At 40.8% G+C, this 22,564-nt stretch overlaps 1 protein-coding gene across 2 annotated transcripts in view; it reads right to left on the bottom strand.

The window, feature by feature from the left end:
• B4GALT6 (beta-1,4-galactosyltransferase 6) overlaps positions 1-6,955 on the bottom strand; it is a 62,653-nt gene extending 55,698 nt beyond the window's left edge. Inside the window, exon 1 of one of the 2 annotated variants that reach the window (XM_074383646.1) lies at positions 6,935-6,955. Coding sequence is in view for 1 of the 2 variants with exons in the window: in XM_003924753.4 (XP_003924802.1) it covers positions 5,528-5,642 (115 nt within the window). In the remaining variant the exon portion in view is untranslated. Of the gene's footprint in view, positions 1-5,527; positions 6,000-6,934 lie in introns of those variants that run through there. The other variant, XM_003924753.4, reaches the window with a different exon arrangement.
• Positions 6,956-22,564: the final 15,609 nt, after the last annotated feature.

Here is a 22,564-nt window from a genome sequence, read left to right as displayed (position 1 = left end):
CCCGTGGCCTTGGGCCCCTGGTCAGAGGAGCAAATCCATGGGCTCTGAGGGTGAGAGGAAGAGCCACAGCTAGAACACCAGAGATGAGGCCCAGAAGGACAAGTGCCCTGAGAAGCCTTGCAGGATAACCTGTGAGAAACAGGCTTTCCACAAGATTGCTTGGGAAATTAACTACTGTGGATGACACACTGCCTCAGAAGGAACATGCGTTCTGTTCCCAACCAAATTACAAACAGTGTTTGGAATACCTATTACATATAGATACTGCAAACCTAGGTTACAAGTTTCTCTTCCAAAAGTAATCACAGACATGGCTATTTTTATCTTGAATAAACTTAAAGGCAGTCGTGATAAGCACTGCTGCAGAAAAACACATCACTGCCTCATTGTGCCACATTAACAAACCTAAAATGTATTCGTAAAAGGAAGGCTAAGGTGGAAAACAGCAGTTAGCATTGCCGGATTTCAGTGAATCAAGTTTCTCTTCAATATTACTTAATTTCCCATAAGGCCACAGGATTTGGATTAGTGTACATTGAAAAGACACAGCTGAGTTACATATGCTACTCAGGAATGGCAATCTGACTGTGGAAACAATCTCTAGGAAGGCCAAATCATCTCTTGAGGGTGGAATGGACCTACTGACTCTTTTGTAACAGGCTAGTGAGTGAGAAGGGTAGCAATTCTCATGGGATACTTTCAAACTATACTGGGTCTTCCTCTGTATTCCAATTTAACCCCTGTTATTCCCCATTTCAGAGTAACACAGTGAGTCACTTCCAATTGCAGAAGTGAGTTTTATTACTCAAGTGTGTTGGAGGATAAGTAAATACCATTCACCTACATGATGAAGACAACCAAATCTCTCTTCTGGGTTGCAAGCCCTTACTTTAATCTGCCTACCTACTAATTCTTCCTGGATATCACACAGGGATCCTAACTCAATTTCTCTAAAATCAAAATAGCCCCTAAAAACATGCCTTTCTATACTCCCTATTAGTAGCTATCTGATTGTCTAAGCTAGAATCCAAGCCTCATCTTAAATCTTTTCCTGTTTCTTCAAACCCACTATTCCCATCTATTCAACTCTGCCCTGATGCAATTACCAACCTCAATAGTTCTAATCTTCTATCGTCTATTGCCCCGTATAACCCAACCCTCATACGAGAAGGGTCACTCTAAAACAATGGACTGCATCGTTTCCAAAACTTGATATTTCCTGCTATTCACAGGACAAAAATAACATGGGAACATGTGGCCAGTAAGGGAAGCCCGGGGAAAAGAGTTGCCCAATATCATGGCCCAAATGCAAACTCCTGAAATGGGCCATGTAGATCAGAACACTGGGTGTTCTGGGCACTGGGTCCTTTGAAACAAAATCAGACTATAACAGCTCCAAAGGCCCAGTTGCCTGGGCAGGAGGCTAAGGGCTATGATAAGAAACCTGCAGGGCAACTAATCACCTTCTGTGCTAGCCCAGGAAGACCCCCAACCAATATGGCAGAGGGACCCTGAGCAAAGGACCTAAGACACCTCTCCCAACATACGTGCTTGCACACAGACCACACACCTTGATCACACATCACCATCACCTCCACCATTCCCAGCTGGGCACACACCCCAGGGAGGCCCAAATAACAAAGCACCCGCCAGATAATTCCTCCAAGGGCCCAGAGGAAGTCAGACCAAAGTGGCCCAACCAGATTTCACCTCTACCCAGGGAACAAAACAGCACGTCAGTGTGTACAGGAAAGGTCAGGACTTTTGGTGAGTCAAATGGACAGTGAAATCCCCACTCCCAGGGAAGTTATGCAATCTCCTCCCATTACATTGCCCCACTGACAGAGGCCCTATCAATTTATTTTGTAATCATAGACAGCTTTGATAAAGCTGTGTGAACAAAAACTAGTCTCTCTCTGTCAGGAATTTTAGAGACCTCAAGCACCTGAACACCAGGGCTGGGCACTGAAGCCCCAGAGACTTTCCACAACCCGGCCTATGTGCCACCAAGCAGTAGCTGGATGGAACTACTCCCATTTTCTAGAATCTTTCTTTGCTCATGCTGCTCTCTCTGAGTAGGATCCCTTTGCTAAGGTCAGATAAATCTTATGTATCCCATTTCAACCACTTTCTCCTCTGGAAATCCATAGCCAGCCCTCACTCCCCACCACATGCCTTCCATTTTATGGAGCTCATACATTGTACTACCAGGGAAGAAACTGGGTCTTAGTCATCTGTCTTCCATGCCTCAAATAAGGCACAGCCTCTCTTGGGTGGACCACTCTTACTTGTTGAATGAACTTATAAGTCACCTCATATTTGATATGACAGCTAGAAAATGAAGTTATATTGGAAGTTATATGGAAAGAGGTTTCCTATTAAGTGCAATTCTATTTTCAATCCAGCCAAGCCAAAACAACTGCACTCATCTTTTTGCAATTATGCACAAAGGTAGACACAAAACAAGAAACAATTTATGGCTCCAGCCTCTACTGGGTGGGATAGAGCAATTTGTCCACGGACTTCCTGTGGTGTGGTGAGGGGGCAGGTGTCTGCCATCCAGTTTCTCTGGGTACTAAAGTTTATAATGTAAAGACTATTCCTGTGTTTCTTATATCCATTATACACTTCAAGAAAAATGTTTCCTTGAAAATAATGAGCTTTGAGTTCTATGGAACTCACTGTAGCTAAAGATTCAAATCGTCCAGAAATGCTGAGCAACATCTGAAAACATTGGAAACTAAACAGATTATGCTGCCTACAACTGTGTGGTGTATTTACCCAGGATGGCAAAGAGGAGGGACTAAAGTGATGGAAGATCTGCCTGGGAAGAAGACCCATGACATCCACAGGTCTCAGGACAGAAAAGAAGTAGGGAAGCAGAATTAAAGTCTACCAAACAGGCTGCTATGGTAGGATTAATAGGAACGTCTTAACAGAGGAGATTTGAATCGTTTATTTAGGGCACATAAGAAGTACTCATACAACATACATTTTAGTCATAAACATATTTTGCCCCAATATGTAATTCAGGCTAACATATGAATTATTTTCTTGAAGTTATTATTTCAAGAAAAATCTATGTACATTGAATAAAAACTAGTTATAAGAACCTAATGACTTTTGGATATGCCTCATAAATAAGAAATCTGTGACGTAATAGGAAGTACGCATAAAACATTTCTGCTGCATACCAAAGCACTTGTGCAACTGATTGCTGCAGCAGGAACTCAACAAGCCACATTTTTCATGGAACATCATCTTTACTTGAAAGAACAACTGAAAAACTATGGTTATTTAAACTTGTGTACCTGACCTACATTTTCTCAAAAATGAGCAAAGTAAGCCTGACACATCAAGAAAAACTGACAGTATTTGTTGCCAACGATAAAATTCAAACTTTCAAGCAAAAATTTGAATTTTGGAAAACTGCTTCCCAATAAAGATACACAAGATTAAAAAAGAGGTTTTGGGTTTTGTTTTGTTTTGTTTGTTTGTTTGTTTTGGCTAAATGGTGCAGGGTTTTGGACATATAGATTCATTTCGACAAGTTCATAGCGTAAGTTTTTGGTTTGCACTCTTCTAACTGGTTTTAATAACTTCTTTTATTATCATTTATATTACCTACAAAAACAGAGTAGATTAAGCCATGTCAATCTAATTGCCTAAAAGACATTTGCCAAAATTTTTACATTGTATCAGTGACTGTTCTATGGCAAACATTAAGCATTTCAAGAAAAATCTATCAGTATTTCACACAAATACACAAATCGAATTAAGAATCTACAAATAATATACTGATGCACTAACTTCAAAAAAAAAAGGATGACTAGAATTTTGATTTCCTTTGGTTAGCTTTTTGAGTAACATAACTTCAACGTGTTACTCATAATACTAAGAAAGTGGGAAAATTGTTATCTAAGTGTGAAAAAAAAACTTTTTTCACCAAAATCTCTCAAAGTTAAATCCCTGGTAAAATAGCATACCCCAAAGACGCTCAACTTTTGAAGTTACTTCAGAAAGTAAAACAATGCTATAGATGACGAGTTAATGTATAAGACTCCAAAATGGCAAAAAAAAAAAAAAAAAAAAAAAATAAAGCCCTTGTTGAATATCTTAGATAATATCCAATCCACTAAACTACTACTGTCATCAGTACTACAGGCTTCAAGGAGTAGGTTTTTATGAGGTTTTGTTTTGTTTATTTCCGGCCTAAAGGAAAACTGCAATAATGTTAAAATATTCTTCAAACTTTACCCTACAACTTTTATTTTACGATACATCAACGTTTCAACAATCCATTTCTTCTCAAACATCATCACCTGGTTTATACATCTCACTGAACCCAAAAATTTATTAAGGAAAAAGTCTCATAGCAATTTTAAGAAATGAAGCAGTCTGGATGAGGTTTCCATCTTCCCTCCCTGCTGCAATTCATTACAATAATCTACTACACTCAAGACAATGCCCTGATAATTCTCTCTCACAATTCTGCAACTGTTTGCACTCTGTAAGGGGCATTACATTTGTAGCTAACTCGGCAGAAACAGCACTGGTTCAAACGACTATTCGTGTGTAAGGAGAAATGAGAGAAGATGCTCACTGTTACTAAGTAATTGAACATTAAATACACAGTAGCCAGAAAAAACTCAGAAAAAGTTTTAGAAATAAGACGTATTTTAATATTCATGTTAAGTTCCTATTTCTCATTCCCTAGAATTAACGCCGCATTGGCTCCTTTTCAGCAAAAGGGGGAAGAGGAATTCGTATATTCAATAAAGAAGTTAATTCAAGCAGATTTTACAAAAGTGTATTTTGCACCAAAGGACAAAAAAATGATACAACAGGTTAACAGTTTAATCTACAAGTCCCCTTAATAACAGTTATTTTAATCACTATTTTCTCAGAAGTCATCCTAACAGGTAGCAAAGTCAACCTACTCTTGAAAATCAGACCCAAGCAACTAAAATAATGAGGCATTGTTTTTACAAGACAACTCACCGCCTTAAAATTCCCGAAGTATGGCACAAATGTCCACTGACCCCATTCTAAAAAAGCGACACAAGACCCTAGAATACACACACTGTTGGACTCAATCAGATTCCCTGCTGTTGGCTCCTCCATATTTTTACAGCCAGTTCTTATACCCGAGGGTGTTTGAATAAAACTACAATTAAGCACTGAGTTTAGGCTTAAAGACTTAACGTTAAATGGATAAAGCTGTCATGAACACTCAAGAAAGCGACTAGGGCATCCCAGGCCATCACACTAATTTTTGCTATGTCTACTTAATGCAATCTTTTAAGTTATTAACAAACATACATTAACCAAATGCATGCATTAACAAAACTCACATACCAAAGCCATGCTCTGAAGCAGTTTGACACGTCTGAAATAACATTTCAAACTAAACGCTTTTCTGCGGGCCCCTGTTTAAACAGCTTCCAAATCCCAGAAGTAACATCCTTAACAGCCTGCGCTGCCTGTGATATGACCAGGATAAGCGAGGGTGTGTCTCGGTGCTTACCGATGCCCGGGGCCACATAGATGAAGTACAGACAGGACGAAGAGAGGGAGAAGAAGAAGATGAAGGCGAGGAGGGAGCGATTGGAAACCCGCATCATCCGCCTGAGCACAGACATCTTCCTCTTCCCGGCAAGCAGCCCAAGCTGCGCTCTTAGGCCGGACTCGGGGCCACTGTCCAGGCCCTAAACTTCCATAAACGTGCTGAGAACCCCGAAACTGCAGCGGGGTCCACGCGGGGAGGCTCTGGGGACAGGGACCGAGCGGAAAGGAGGCAAAGGGAAGGAGCGGATGGAATGAACGAGAGTCGGGGGAGGGGAGGCGCGGAGGCTGAGGAGGGAAAAGGTGGAGGAGGGAGAGGGGACGGGGGATCCGAGGAGGCCTGGGAAGGGCAAGGAGGCGCGTTTTCTCCGCCTGGCAGCGGCGGGAGGAGGGGCTGCAGGTGCGGAGAGGCGCAGGCTGCGCGCCGCGGCGCCCCTGCGGAGAGGGGCAGCGAACTGCAGCACGCCCGGCTCCGCTGCCCGCGCCCGGTGGGGCCCAGCCGCGAAGCCCCGCGCTCAGGGTCCCGGCCGCCCGCGTCCTCTCGGCAGGCCTGCGCCGCCTCCTGCTCCGGGCCGCGGCGTCTCGTGCCTGCGCGGGGCTAGCGTGGGCGCCGGGGCCGCAACCTGCGCGCGCGACGCGAGGGGGCCCGCGGGGGCCCTGGGGGCCGAGGAGCTGGGCGCTCGCCTGCACTGAGCCTCCTCCTCCTCATGCCGCGCCGGGCCCCGGAGCCCCACGGCCGCCGCGGGAGCTGAGCGCAGGCCAGGGCGGCGTCCCGGCCAGCGGCGAACGCGCTCCGACTGCGGCCGCCGCCAGCTGCCTGCCCGGCCGCAAGGGCGGCAGCGGCATTACCGCCGCCCTCCCGGGTGAGGCTCCCACGCCGGGCCCGCGGACACCGGGCGATGAGCCACCGGGCGACGCGCGCTGCGGGCAGAGCCGGGGAGCCCGAAGAGCAGGAGGCCGAGCGCCGTCGGAGCCGCGCCTGGTTGGAGAAAGAGGCGGACGTGAAAGGGCGGGGGAGCCGCGGAGGAAAACCGGGACCGGCAGGCGCGCCCGGAGACCCCCGCGGGCTCCGCGCGCTCGCTCTGAACTCGGCAGGCGGCGCTGCGCCGGACCCGAGGAAACCTGGAGGCCCCCGCCCTGCCCGCGCCCGAAACACCGCGCGTCCTGATAGGCCGGCGCCGAGCAGCCCCCTCCCCGCGCCGGCCGCACCGGGGCCCCGCCGCCTCCTGCGTCACCGCCGCCCCCGCCCGCCCAGGGACCCCCGCAGTGGCTGCGCGCCTGGGGGCTGAGGGGCTCCTGGGGGCTGAGGGACGCCTTGCGAGCCCCGCATACATTCTACCCTGTGGGTACAAAATGAAGGCTGATGTACCTGAAAGGGAAAGGGCATCTCCGAAAGGGGACTTCGCGGGTGGTATTTCCTTCCAAAACCTTCCTGGGGGAACAAGGTGTTTTTCCGACCTGGATTGATGCATCCCTCTGAATCCCCCCCTTCTTGTAAGAAGCAGTGTCAAGATGAGGCCCGGGCCTATGTGCGTCTCTTATACTCGGACTTGCCTTCACCGCTGAAGGTGAATCCTGGGTCGTCTGCGCTGTATCCAGGCAGGGCTGAGAAGACTTCTGGGCAGCCGATGAGGCCCTTGAGGGCCTCAGCCCCATCTCGCTTCGGTAGGCAAACGATCTGGTGGCTTCATCCACCTCCTAGGCCGTGGTCTACCCTTTGTTCAAATGTTTCTTCCTGCTAGCTGAATTTGTCCAGGTCCTTAGCTGTATGACATTAGTCAAACGTGTGTGCGCAGGTGTTTCTTTTTCAACTAATCAGGAAGTGGCGGGATGCCCTACTGCCATTATTTGATCAGTATTTCCAGAGGGAACTGTTGTTGATAGCCAATAAATTTGGCCCGTTTTTATCAGGATGTCCATGCCCTAGATCGTCTTTGAGATAGTACTATGCAATGTGGAACCTGAAACACCTACTTTGTAAGCCCAAGCCTTTCATTAATATTAGCTGTGAGACCTGTGGAAGCTAGTACTTTGTGTGAGCCTGTTTTCTCCACCCTCAAACAGTAGATATAATACCCCCTCAAAAGGCTCTGAGATGGGTAACTGTGTGTAATACTAAACATGGTGTCTGGTAAGAGATTCTCTTATATCCCATTAGTTCACTAGGTGGAATCACCAAGTTCAAATTCATTGTTTAATATTTTGTTTGTCGGAGTACTTACAAGTTACTCAACTTCTCTGGCTAATTTAATATTTAATGCAAAAGGTAATGCCACTATTTTGTAACATTTTTAGATGCTTAAGGGAAATTCGAAATGCAAAGTGGAACAACATTAAATAACAGGAAACTCACTTGTAAAATAAAGAAAAACAAAACCTATGTTAGCCACACAAATCCATGAATGCTGAGGAAGCAAAAAATGTGGTGTTCCTCTCTCCAATCTCACTGATGGTCATTTCTCTTTATTTGCATCAGTTCAACTGCTTGTTTATAAATCTAATGCTACCATACCACTAGTCAAAAGAGAGTTCTGTATCTTTGCTGATCTAGTGGTAGACGGTTCTTCTCAGGCAAGGTTGACTTTTTCTTGTTTTCTATTTTTCTTTTTTTGAGACACAGTCTCGCTCAGTCACTAGGCTGGAGTATAGTGTCGTAATCTCAGCTTACTGCAACCTCTGCCTCCCAGGTTCAAGCTATTCTACTGCCTCAGCCTTCCAAGTAGCGAGAACTACAGGAACGTGCCACCACGCCCAGCTAATTTTGTATTTTTAGTACAAACGGGGTTTCACCATGTTGGCCAGGATGGTCTCGATCCACCTACCTTGGCCTCCCAGAGTGCTGGGATTACAGGCGTGAGCCACCGCACGTGGCCAAGGTTGGCTTTGTCAAAGGAAGGGTTACTATAAAACTGAGAGAGAAGTGTTAACATTATAGAATTTGATGATTCCTCTTTTTTTTTTTTAAGAAATCTGAAGACTGTATGGATGAACCTAGCTGGCATAGATGACTGCCATCCGTATCTCTCCTGATTTATACCCTATCTCTTGACTTATCTTGTTCAGCAAGTGCCCCCATGGTACTTGTTAAGACTGAGTAGCTCTCCTCAGGGGTAGACTTCATCTGTTGTACCAGAAAACAAGCCTAGTTGGTGCAGCCATTATTTCGAGGATTAAGTTAAATGAATAAATGCCTGTAAAGAGCATGGGCTCTGAGGCTGGTACATGGTAAGTACTATTTGAGTACTTGTAAAATTTATTTTTAGAAATCTCTCCTTTCAGTCACTCTCTGCCCACAGTAACAAATGTTGGTTTCCTCTTTCTGTTTAAACACCAACTTTCCTAGTGGGTCACCATTAAGTCTGTCTCTTATAGTCTGAGGGATGCCTCAGGGTCTCAGCTTATGTTTAAAACAAAGATAGATTAAATACTCAGTGCACAAGGAATGCTAACTGAGCTTTTCCAAACCCACAATACCAACTGATCTTCCTCAGGAGCCAAGTAAGCCCCATAACAAGAATGACCTTGCAGAAATCTTAAGTCTATTTTTTAATGCCATCAAAAAGACCTTAATCCTATAATAGTAAGACATAACTTACAACAGTAAGACAGAAATAAATTTTATTTAATGGCTTTGTTCTAAATTTATTACCACCAAGTATTCCTTTTATTCTGTCCACTAGAGACACCATGCTCTTAAATATTTGGGCATCAAACTGAATAAATGAAGTCATAATTAATGGTTTTCTAGTTGTATTAGTAAGAAGTATACACAGAGATTGCAATTAAAACAAAAAAGGAAAATATACTTGTTAATGAGATAGATGACATTTTACTTGGTCTGTGCTGTCTGAGTGAGGATGAACAATATACACTGTCTTGAATTTGCTCACAAGCATGGTAAAATAAAAATATCTAATTTTTTTCTGTGAATTGAGGGGAAAAGAAATGAAAGAAAATAGTATATAGGATCTCACTTTTATGGTAGCTCAAGATTCAGATATTCGTGTTATAATTACCGATTAAAAATAGTAATTATATCTGTTTAAATGTATGGTCTCAACATCTGAGACCCAGCTAAAGAAAATTATTAGTTTTATGAATTATGCTTAGACAATTGTATTTGTATTTATATAATTGTAGATCATATAAAAGACATTGGCGTGATTCATAAAATTGAATATTTATATACGTATAATTGAGTATATATATATACATATATATATAAAATTCCAATATGTTGTGGTACAGATACTTCTCATAAATAAAAATTTATGTGATGAATATGGTCAGATCTCTGCTGAGAAAAAAGATATTGGTCCCTGTATCTTATTTAGATTATATAAAAGAAATTTCAAATAAGTCTTACATTTAAGAACAAATATGATCACTGTAAAGCCAAATTTTAATACTTCTCTATATATGAAATAATATAGAATGGATGATAATTCTGTATTGTAGTTAAACTTTTAAAAGAAAACCACGGTAGTGGTAGGAGCCCTACTTCAGCATTTGACCCAAATTTCTTACTAATCTCAAAGTGCCTGAACTCTTTTATCTTAGATCCAAGATCATTCTTTCATATCATACAAATGTCCTAGCATTTTCAAGCTTTCCAATCGCTTTGATATCATTTTCACAACATCCCTTTGGGTTTGGTATAGTAAGTATTATGTTTTTTTGAGATGGGGACACTGAAATGCAGGAGGTAAAGCACCTGGCCTGTATAAAGGTTGCAGAGCTGGAAAGAAAGACAAGATGCTATCAGCCTAGTTCGGTGACCTTCCTACAAACCACACCAGCTCTTATCTTCGCACAGACTGCTTTGCCTATCAGGGTAAGTGTATTATTCATGTGTTTTTTCATTTTTTAAGAAGTAAATATATGTAATCCATCTTTCAAACTTTCTTTACCAATTTTGCCTTAGACATCTCTGCAAAGAAACTGTATAAAATGTACTACATGGTACATTGACAGGGAAAAAGTGGTACATAAAGTAAAGGTCCCACTATGTAGTCCTTGCCTATCATCAGTTTGTAAGTCAAAACGAGAAAATGTATGGTGTTAGCTTTATTCATTCTTTTTCTCAGCTTAATGCTAGGTTTATTCAGTAGATTGCTGGTTTTGCCTTACAAGGGAATCTGAGCTGCCAACCAAAAGTCACTGACTGGCCTCAGACTCAAGGCCAGCAAATCCTAGGCTGACTGGAAAAAGAAGCCAGTCCAACGGAAATGAGAATTTGTTCAGAAAACTATGGGGTTGGAAAGTGGGAGGGCAGACAGTGAGAAGCAAAAATAGAAGATTGAGAGTTAGTCCAAGGTGGGCAGATCACGAGGTCAAGAGATCAAGACCAATCCTGGCCAACATGATGAAACCCTGTCTCTACTAAAAATACAAAAATTAGCTGGGCATGGTGGCAGGTACTGCAGTCCCAGCTACTTGGGAGGCTGAGGCAGGAGAATCACTTAAACCCGAGAGGTGGAGGTTGCAGTGAGCTGAGATGTGCCACTGCACTCCAGCCTGGCAACAGAGCAAGACTCTGGCTCAAAAAAAAAAGAGTCCAGTCCTACAATATGGTGCCCAGTACCTTCCATGGTAAGGGATGATACTTAAGCACTCACCAGGGTAAATAGAAGAGGCTGGGCCAAGCGCAGTGGCTTATGCCTGTAATCCCAGCACTTTTGAAGGCTAAGGTGGGCAGATCACAAGGTCAGGAGTTCAAGACCAGCCTGGCCAATATGGTGAAAATGTGTCTCTACTAAAAATATAAAAAATTAGCCAGGCGTGGCAGTCCACACCTGTAGTCTCAGCTACTCGGGAGGCTGAGGCAGGAGAATCGCATGAACCCAGGAGGCAGAGGTTGCAGTGAGCTGAGATCGTGCCACTGCACTCTAGCCTGGGCAACAGAATGAGACTCGGTCTCAAAAAAAGAAAAAAAAAAGAGGCTGCCTTCACTTGCCTGAGGCTTCAGCTGTCTGGGTCCCAAGCAGCCCCCTGAAAGTTGAGGGAAATCAATCTTGGTACGTATGTAACCCAGACACACAGGACACCTTAGGTATTGTGCACACCAGCTGGGCAACTCAGTCCTAGAGAGAAAGTTCATAAACTTGACTATTGAACAGACAACACAATAGCCATAATACTAGATCTTCCTTGAATTCTCCACAGTGTTACTCCTGAGAATCTCAAGAGATACCTTTCTTTTTGACACATGTATCTTTATTAAAAGTAAATTTTATTAAAGTAAATTTTTTTAAAAAGTCATTGTCTGAACATGATTCTATTTTGATGATATACATTACTATCCTAGAACCTAGTACAAAAACAGAGCAATAAATAATAGTTGAATGAGTGGATTAACAGTCTTAACCTCTTAATTTATATATATATATATATATATATATATATATATATATATATATATTCCTCTGAGTTTTATGTAACAAAATCAAGTTAGTTCACCTTAACTCATCCAGAGCATATTATCAAAAGAGCCATCTTCATAAGCAAATGACTCACAAAAGATAAAATATATAAATGAAAGGTAATATGTTATGCAAGTGTTCTTTTATCATCAAGAATCTTATACCTTGTAGCCAACAGAAATGATTCAAGAAATGTAATTATGATGCAGAGTATAACTTTTAATGAATATTTCCAGACCATTTTCTATTCATTTTTTATCATATTTAATGTCATAAGGCTCATAAAATTTTCTCAGTCTGTTCTTTTAGTGACTAAATCATTCTGGGGGAAATTTTCTAAGCTTTAATGGGTTAATATTGAATTAGGAAACAGGATTCAGGTAAATTTGATAAAGGATTTCAGTGTTTCTGTGTCTGAAAAAGGAATACTGGAATAGCAAAGTCCTCTCTTAAGCTAAAATCCACAAGTTTATGGTCACAGGAATGATTTAAGTTACTGTAAAAAATAAGTTTAAGTATATCAGAGCTAGTCAAAAGAGAGAAAGAAACCAACCTTTTCAGTCTACAAAGTATTAGTAATACCAATTCACCATGACTAATAAGGAATGCTCAGAAACAGAAGCACTTGGCAACATTAAGCAAATTACTAACATAGTTCAACATATTAGGCCAAAGAAAAAATACAGTATCTTTTTTTAAAAATAATTGTATAAATATTCTAAATATCTATTATCCTATTATTTGTTAACGAACTTTGCTTTTCAATTTGAGTCAATAATAAATTGAACTAGCGTAAAACGTGCACATGTGCATGCATTTCTGTTGGTTATATCCTTAGTAGTCAGAATTGCAGGTTTTATGATGGTTGTCTACTCGGATTTAAGAGATGCTGGCAAACACTTTCTCAAACTGGTTATACCTATTTAAATGCCGCTTTTAAAAGTTCCAGTTGCTCACATTCTCATCAGCACTTTCTATATTCAACCTAATTTTACTATCAGCATTTCAGGTAGAAAGTAGTGATGTCTCATTTTCGTTTTGATTTGCACCTTTCTAAGAGCTAATGGGATTGGTAATTTTCACACATTTTTTCACATACAATGTCTTTTATAAAGACTAGGAAGCATTTGATACAAGTAAACAATTTCTGATGTTAAGACACTTCATAAAATAGGGATAAGAGGATGTGTTCTTATTTTGTAAGGAGCTATCTTTTTTATTTTTTTAGATGGATTTTCACTCTTGTTGCTCAGACTGGAGTGCGGTGACACGATCTTGGCTCACCCCAACCTCTGCCTCCCGGGTTCAAGTGATTCTCCTGCCTAAGCCTCTCGACTAGGTGGGAATACAGGCATGCACCACCATGCCCAGCTAAGATATTGTATTTTTAGTAGAGACAGGGTTTCTCCATGTTAGTCAGGCTGGTCTTGAACTTCTGACCTCAGGTGATCTGCCTGCCTCAGCCTCCCAAAGTGCTGGGATTACAGGCATGAGCTACTGCTCATGGCTAAAGAGCTACCTTAAACAAGTTGCATCAACATCAAAATATGGAATCATCTCCATTCAAATAACAGAAAAGACATAATTGGTAAGAATTGGCTAATTTCATGTAGATGAGAAAATTAAGAGGTAAAAAATAAGGGAAAGAAAATTATAATAATTATTGTTATTTGTAGGTTATGCTATTACCCCCAAAAATAGTGTTCACTAGAAAACTCGTTAGAATTAACAGGAGAGATTGATGCAGAGTCAATCAAGAAACATATGGACACTTACCCAGTTCAGCATGGGGATACATTCCTAGGTGTTAGGGCTCTAACTGAACTTATTTATGGGATCCTGTATTCCTGTGGAGATGTAGTATAGACATTGTACTTAAGTGATTGCTCAATCCTCAGTTGAAGCAATGTTTAGAACCTCCTTCAAAATGTCAAAGACTTCTACCAGTCTCCTAATTTTCTTTATTCTCTGCTTCCTCAAATATTTCCTTAAAAGCATCACACGTTGGCAGAACATGTGTGTCCTCAGCTACCTCTTGATTCTCTGCCCTTGTTGGTACCATAACTTTGGAAGTCAGTGCATATAAAAATGATTTACTAGAACTCAAGATAAAAACCGGAAGGAGAGGCTCAGGCAGAGAACAAGAAAACACAACACACATTGTGGAGCCACTCAGCTCAGGACAGTTTCGACTTTGCTTATTGCTTGCGTACACCAGTAAATCACTGGTGGAGCATATGATGGCACTCAGTGCATGGAGAAAAGTCCTATTAACAGAATATCATAGACAAATATGTAAATACCTGTTACACATACAGCATATTCTACTTTTTAAAACATCTTAAAGACAAACAGCAAATGGGTGATATGATATACCCAATTATATTATAAAATTAATAAAATATAGCTTACTTCATACAAATGTTAACATGAGATCATATAATAAACATCAACAAAAATATCTCAAGTACAGTAGCAACAAAATATACATAATACCAATAAATAAACTGAAAAGGAAATGTGCAAAACTAATGTGAGAAAAAAACATCAATAAAGTGAAGACAAAAAAGAAGGCTTAAAAATGAAAAGGGCTGGCTGGTTACAGTGGCTTATGCTTGTAATCCTAGCACTTTGGGAGGCTGAGGCAGGAGGATTGCTTGAACCCAGGAGTACAAGACCAGCCTGGGCAACATAGTGGGACCCCATCTCTATAAAAAATGCAAAAATTACCCAAGCATGGTAGTACACATCTGTAGTCCCAGCTACTCAGGAGGCTGAGTTGGGAGGATCACTTGAGCCTGGGAAGTCAAGGTTGCAGTGAGCCATGATCGTGCCACTCCAGCCTGGGAGACAGAGTGAGACCATGTCTCAAAAAAAGGAAAAGAAAAAGCTAGCCAGGTGTGCTGGCACACACTTGTAATCTCAGCTATTCAGGAGACTGAGGCAAGAGAATCGCTTGAACTCAGGAGGCAGAGATCACAGTGAGCCGAGTTCATGCCATCGTACTCCAGCCTGGGCAGTAGAGTGCCTGTCTTTAAAAAATAAATAAATAATGAAAAGGATAGGAAATTCAGTATCATAAAGATGTGAATTCTTCCTAAATGTAACCCTGAATGTTGGAGAGTAACCAAAGTAGAAAATTACGATTATTTATCTTAAAATAGATAATTTAAGGCACCACAGTAAGCATGCCTCCATGGCAAGAGACAATACCCTTACTATAACAATATTTACAATTATGACCAATTAGATTTCCAATGAGACTTCCACTCACAGTGCAACAGCCAATCAGCTGAGAGACAAAGTGTTGTAGCAAGGAAAGTGACTTTAAGAGAGCCGGCTAGGCCAGGCATGGTGGCTCACACCTGTAATCCCAACACTTTGGGAGGTGGATCACTGGAGCCCAAGAATTAGAGACCACCAGCCTGGGCAACATGGCAAAACACCATCTCTACTAAAAAATACAAAAATTAGCTGGGCATGGTGGTGCACACCTGTAGTCCCAACCACTCAGAAGACTGAGGTGGGAGAGCACAGTAGGTAGAAGCTATAGTGAACTGAGATTATGCCGCTGCATTCCAGCCTGGGCAATAGAGTGAGACCCTGTCTCATCCTGGGAAAAAAGAGAGAAGATGGTAGGCAGACTACTATCCTAAAGAACCATCATAAGTTAATAGAAATCTCAGGCTTCCTTAAGGTTGGGGGCAGGAGGAAGAGGGAAGGGTTTGAGGTACAGAGGTGACCAATGATTAGACATCTGGGTGGCAGCGAGGATTGGAGGTGAAGGGGAAAGGGATGGGTTAAGAAACCTTGTCCTTGCTCCTGGAAGTCCTTAACATAACATTGTTACTTGTGTGTACACCCTCACTATCTCTTCAGGTTAGTTTAGGGAGAACTATTATCATCTTTGCTTTAAAGTTAAACTACAAACTAAATTCCTCCCATAGTTAGCTTGGCCTGTGTGCAGAAGAAAGCAAAAGCAGTTAATCTAAAAATATCACGTGGATGAGAGGGTTAGGAACAAAATGGAGTTAGTCATGCTAAGCCTCCTTTTCACTGTTATGTTGTTAGCTTGGTATAGAAATGTAGGTTGTTGGGTTTTTTCTCCAACCTTTGAAGATATTATTTGTCTTATGGTATCTATGGTTGCTATTTGTCTCATTATCATTCTTTTGTGGATAATTTCTATCACTATTACAGGGTTTTATTCCTGATGTTCTGTGGTTTCAATATCTTGTTTCTCAATAATGTGTTTTCGTTTATCCTCGTAAAGATTCAAGGTTATGGTGTCTTTCTTAAAGTCTGGAAAGTTCTCAGCCATTAGTCCTCTGAATATTACTTTCCCCTCATTCTCTCTAGAGGCTCCTTCAGGGATTCTATTTGGCATATGTTGGCTCTTCCCACTCTCTGCCTGTTGGTTGCCTTCTCTTTTAATTTTCCATTTTTTCATCTCTATATGCTTCATTCTTGTTAGATTCTAAGCTACATATTTAATTCAATTATGGACTCACTTTTCTCTTCCTGCTTTTGACGTTTTCAATGTCTTTACAATGGAAAGAAGGCTTCCCTCTTAAATACTCAGTCTACCATCTTACAAGAAATTGAAATCTTAAATCAACAGGCTCAAAGAACACAACATTGGTCAGGTGCAGTAGCTCACACCTGTAATCACAGCATTTCACTTTGGGAGGCTAAGCAGGCAGATCACTTGAGGTTAGGAGTTCAAGACCAGCCTAGACAACATGCTGAAACTCTGTCCCTACTAAAAATACAAAACAATTAGCCAGGCATGGTGATGTGCACCAGTAATCCCAGCTACAGAAAAGCTGAGGCAGGAGAATCACTTGAACCCAGAAGTTGGAGGTTGCAATGAGCCAAGATTGCCCCACTGCACTCCAGCCTGGGCAACAAAGCAACACTCCATCAAAAAGAAAGAGAGAGAGAGAGAGAGAGAGAGAGAGAGAGAGAGAGAAAGAAAGAAAGAAAAGAAAAAGAACACAACATGTCCCAAGAAAAAAATAATATATATTGATTACCACTGATCAGTATACTCAATAAATAGCAGAAAGGAAAGCATCTTAAGGGCATCCAAACAAAAATGGTCAGCTCATTAAAAAGAAAAAGTAAGGCCAGGCAGTGGCTCATGCCTGTAATCTCAGCACTTTGGGAGGCCAAGGCAAGTAGATCACCTGAGGTCAAGAGTTCAAGACCAGCCTGGCCAACATGGCAGAACCCTGTCTCTACTAAAATACAAAAATTAGCCAAGTGTGATGGTGCATGCCTGTAGTGCCAGCTACTTGGGAGGCTGAGGCACAAAAATCACTTGACCCCAGGAGGTAGAGGTTCCAGTGAGCCAAGATTGTGCCACTGTAGCCTGGGTGACAGAGCAAGACTCTGTCTCAAAAAAAAAAAAATGTAATTGTTTTCTGGCTTTAATGACTCAGACTTCTCTACAGGAACATTGAGTTCTACAATAATTTCAGAAGTAGTCATCAGGGAAAGAAAACTCCATGTAATAATTTTAGACCCACACATCTGGTTGCTTAGAATAAGGGCAATAGACAGATACATTTTTTATCTTTTTTCTTTTTCTTTTTTTTTCTTTTTCTTTTCTTGAGTCAGAGTTTTGCCTTGTCATCCAGGCTGGAATGCAATGGCTTACTGCAACCTTCACCTCCTGGGTTCAGGAGATTCTCCTGCCTCAGCCTCCCAAGTAGCTGGGATTATGCTACCATGCCTGGCTAATTTTTTGTATCTTTAATAGAGACGGGGTTTCACCATGTTGGCCAGGCTCATCTCAAATTCCTGACCTCGTGATCCACCCGCCTTGGCCTCCCAAAGTGCTGGGATTACAAACATGAGCCAATTGTACCTGGTCCAGACAGATACTTTCAAACGTCAAAGAAATCAGGAAATATACTTCCCATCAATCTCTTCTTGAAAAAACCTGCTATGCGAGAACTTCAGTTCTCAAAGTGCTGAAGGAAGAAACAATGGTGAAGGGAATAAAGGTGACCATTGAATCAATAGAAATTTAGGATGAACAAAGACTGAACAATTAGGTTATTGCATAATAAGTGTAATAACTGAACTCACTAAAATTGGGAAGAGAAAGCAAAGAGAAAGGCGGTAGTTATGTAAGGTTATTTGTTTCCTTATCTATCACAGAGGAAAAAAAAGGAATTTGTTTAAAGTTGATTAGTCAAGCTATAGAGGTCTAATGTGTTTGAAAATAAAGAGGAAATTACTAAAGTAATTCTTTAACCTAGCAAAATCAGATGGTGGGAAAGAAGGGAGTTTATATAAAGATCAAAAACAGGCAAAACTAATATACAGATTATTTATGGCAGGGTACTAACTGGGAGAGGGCAAGAAAGTGTCTTCTGGGATCCTGGTGGTCACACATAAAGAATCATCAGTCTTTACACATAAGAGGTGTGTCCTTTACTATATGTATATTATAACTCAACACATGTTTTTAATTCAAAGGAGCTCTTAAAAATTGTTCAGCAAAACTAAAGAAATGAAAAAATAGAACAGTAGAAGAAATATAATTTATTCTTCTTAATCTAAGAAAGCCATGTAGACATGAATAAGATATAGAGGAAGCAAATGATACAATTAAGCATGTCGATCTAACTAAAATATATGTGAAACTTCATACTCTGTGAAAGATAATATACTTTTGCTTCAAGTGCTTATGGGACATTTATAAAATTGACCATATTTTAGACTACAAGGATGGTCTTTGGTGTCATAAGATCAGTGGTGTGTGTATCAACCTGGATCTCTGAGTGACCATGTGGAGCACACCCATTTGTAGCAATAATCCACATTGCCATAGAGTCTGAGTGAGAACCTGACCTTCATTTTATTAATCAACTGATATTTCAGGAATAATTTATATCATGGCGTAGCATAGCCTATGACAACTAATAAATTAGATTAACAAAAACAATGCAAGAAAATAGAAATTCAGAGTCAGACCCAAATAAACATAGGAATTCAGTATATATTGCTGTGGTTTAGATCTGTGTTTTCACCAAAATCTCATGTTGAATCATAATCCCCAGTGTTGGAGGTGGGGCCTGGTGAGAGGTGATTGGATTATAGAGGCAGAGTTCTCATGAATGATTTAGCACCATCTCCTCAGTGCTGTTCTTGTGATAGTGAGTGAGTGAATTATCACAAGATCTGGTTGTTTCAAAAGTGTGTAGCACCTCCCTTCCTCTCTCTTGCTCCTGCTCTGGCCATGTAAGACATTCCTGGTTCTCCTTCACCTTCCATCATGATTGTAAATCTCTTGAGGCCTCCCTAGAAGCAGAAGCTGCTATGCTTCTGTACAGCCTGCAAAACAGTGAGCCAATTAAACTTCTTTTCTTTATAAATTACCTAGTCTCCGATATTTCTTTATAGCAATGCAAAAACAAACTAATACATATACAAAAGTGGCGTGTTTTCAAGTCATGGGGAAACATGAGAACAGTCATTAGGTGGCAAAGGAACAAGGCTAACATCAAGGAGAAACTAGACCTGTTTAATTTTTTATACCAAAAATGTCCACGGTTCAATGTTTTAAACATAAAAACATAAAAAATAAAGTGGTTAAAATACTAGGAGAAAGTGTGAATCTTTCTATTGTCTCAGAATGGGGGAGGTCTTGTTAACAAAGAAAATAAATGATTAATAAGTGTTACTATACAAAATTTAAATTGTCTTTATTGGAAGTATTTCAAAAGTAAAGTTATAAATCAATGTGATATGAAAATAAAAATTCGAAATGCATGAGAGAAAAAGAATTAATTTCCTTAATATTTAAAAAAGTACTTACATAAGAAGAATATATTACATAACATTTTAAAAGGCACTTACATAAGAGAAATAGGGAAAGGAGCTTCTCAGGGGAAATAATCATTTTAAGTACATGGAAAGTTGTTATGCATCTTAAATGTTGAATATGCAAATTAAAATGGCAACAAGATACCTTCTTGCACCTATTGGTTTGGCAAATAATACACTATAATGGCAAGACACTATGGCAGTATAGACTAATACAAACCTCTAAGTGGCACACGTGCCAGTATTTATTAATATTTTAAATACAAATACTCTTTGGTGTAGCAATTACTATTTTTAAAAATTATCCTGCAGTTAATACTTACACATATGTGCAAAGACACAAACATGGGGATCTAGGTTTGCAGTAAAGTTATACATAGGATGACTGGAAACAAACTATTTGCCACCAATAAGGGACTGGGTAAATAAATTACATCAGTGCAACTGGAAATTAGGCTCATAAAGGCCTCATGTTGATTGCGTGCAAGTTGATATGGCCTGACAGCTAAGCTCCAGAAAACCATACATGTGGTGGTCTGCTTCGTATTTTGGGATTCCCTAAAGGCAGCATATAGCACAGTCATGCTGGATGATCTGAGTTTTAAAAGGAGACTGTTTATAAGTTCTGGGTGGCGGTGGGGGGGTGCAGAGAAACCTCTAGAGAGAGGATGAGGCACTGTAACCACAAAAAGGCCTAAACAGATGAAGGAAAGGCACAAATACCATACATGGAAGAAAAGAGTCACCAGAGAGAGCCACAGTGGGATCTCAGGAAGCCAGGCCAAGGCCCCACCTCTCTTCTCTCATCTTCCAACGTGAAGCCCAAGGTGCAGGAGCCTGAGGATGCATCTAAGAGGAACTCTGAGTGAGGAAGAAAAGGTCAAAAGTGGAGATGCAGCGAAAATGGGAGGTACACAGCACAGTACTTTTCAAAACATGGGGATATAGACACACGTATGTACCCAGGAAACTAGCACAAAGAGATCCTTCGAGTAAGAACCATTAGAATTCAAGGGTTTGCAGTATGCAGTGGGAGAAAATCACACTTTCTCCGCATTCTCTGTGGAAAGTTTTTAAATCTTATGCCTGCATTAGTCTTTTGATTAAAAAAAATTAGCTTGTGGCAGAATTTCTTTTAGAGGGAAAACTGGTTTAGCAAAACATCTTGATAGTCATCCTAGCTGAAGAAAAGGAGTTCTGAAAAGCAAAGGAGCAAGGAAAAGGGGGGGGGGGGAATTCTCTCTTCATAAGAGTGGGCAGAAAGGGGGAAAAGTGAAAAATTTGAGGAGAGATACAAGGGTTTAGAAAATACTGGGTAGCTGGGGCCTGAGGAGGAAAAAAAGTACAAGAATGACACAAATTTCCAAGGACAAGCTTTCTCAGTTTTATATTATGCCTATCCTTCAGAAAAGCCAGCCACATCCACTGCCTTGTTTATGGTATGTGGCTAGGGTCGGTGGGAGAAATTAATGGAATAAGGACTCTGCTTCCTGTTTTGGATTGGTTTAGGACTGAGAATCAAAAAGAACTACTGTTAGATCAATATGAAAGAACTTTCATCCTCAACCAGAAATTGGGACAGAACCTGCCTTCAGAAAACATAAGCCCCTAGAAAATCCTCAGCAGTTTAGGAGAGATGGAGATTTTCACCATATTTGAGGTTGGAGGTTAAGCCAGTACTAAGAAAAGACTGAATCTAAATAGCTGGTGCTTTGAGCATGCCTGGGGAGCTGTGTGATATATACAGGATTAAAGCAGAACCAAACAAATGCATTCAAGGACAAATCTGACTCAGGTGTTTCCACAGATGTCTAAAATCTATATGGAGAAAACGTAAAGCTCTAAGCTCAAGTATTTTGCATTGGTTCTTTTGCATATATATTAACCAGGGGTAAGAGGTTTAATATTATTGTGAAAGTTAATAGTCAGTGCTTTAGGATTCAGAAGAGGCTAACCATCAGACTGTCTTTGATCACAATAAATCCAGGATTTTAATCCTTTTTTGTCATCTCCATTTTCCACAGAAACAACATTAATGACAATAGCAAAAACTGAATGTGAAAAATTGGTCTTGTAAGTCTTGCCATAAATATGAAAACATCAAGTACATATAATAATAATAATTTTATAATTAGTTACAAATCTGAAAAGGACTTCAAGATATCTAGAAATGATAGAATTGGTTAGGCAAAACCAATATCTTTTTATGAAAGAACATGAGATTTTTCTTTTTTTTTTTTTTTTTTTGAGACAGAGTGTCACTCTGTCACGCAGGCCAGCGTGACCTCAGCTCACTGCAACCTTCGCCTCCTAGGTTCAAGCGATTCTCCTGCTGCAGCCTCCTGATAAGCTGGGATTACAGGAATGCACCATCACACACCCAGCTAAACTTTTTTGTATTTTTAGTGGAGATGGGATTTCACCATGTTGGCCAGGCTGGTCTCGAATTCCTGACCTCAGGTGATCCTCCTGCCTCAGCCTCCCAAAGTGCTGAGATTACCAGCGTGAGCCACCATGCCCAGCCAAGATCTTTCTCATATCAAAGGTCTGCATCTATTTTTAGTACAACTTTTGTCATACCATATTCCAAATATATAAAATCTCTTATACACAGTCAGGTATTTGGGCTTGTTTTTCTAAAAGTAATGATGGGTTGCATTTTTAGAAGACTACAATATGTAGGGTTTTGCTCTCTCCTAAGCAACAATACATACTTGTGAATTAACCAGTTGTTTTAA

This window comes from Saimiri boliviensis, chromosome 13 (assembly GCF_048565385.1).
Source record: "Saimiri boliviensis isolate mSaiBol1 chromosome 13, mSaiBol1.pri, whole genome shotgun sequence".
NCBI lineage: Eukaryota > Metazoa > Chordata > Mammalia > Primates > Cebidae > Saimiri > Saimiri boliviensis.
The sequence above is the reverse complement of the archived record's forward strand: the minus strand, read 5'-3'. Positions and strand labels throughout refer to the sequence as shown.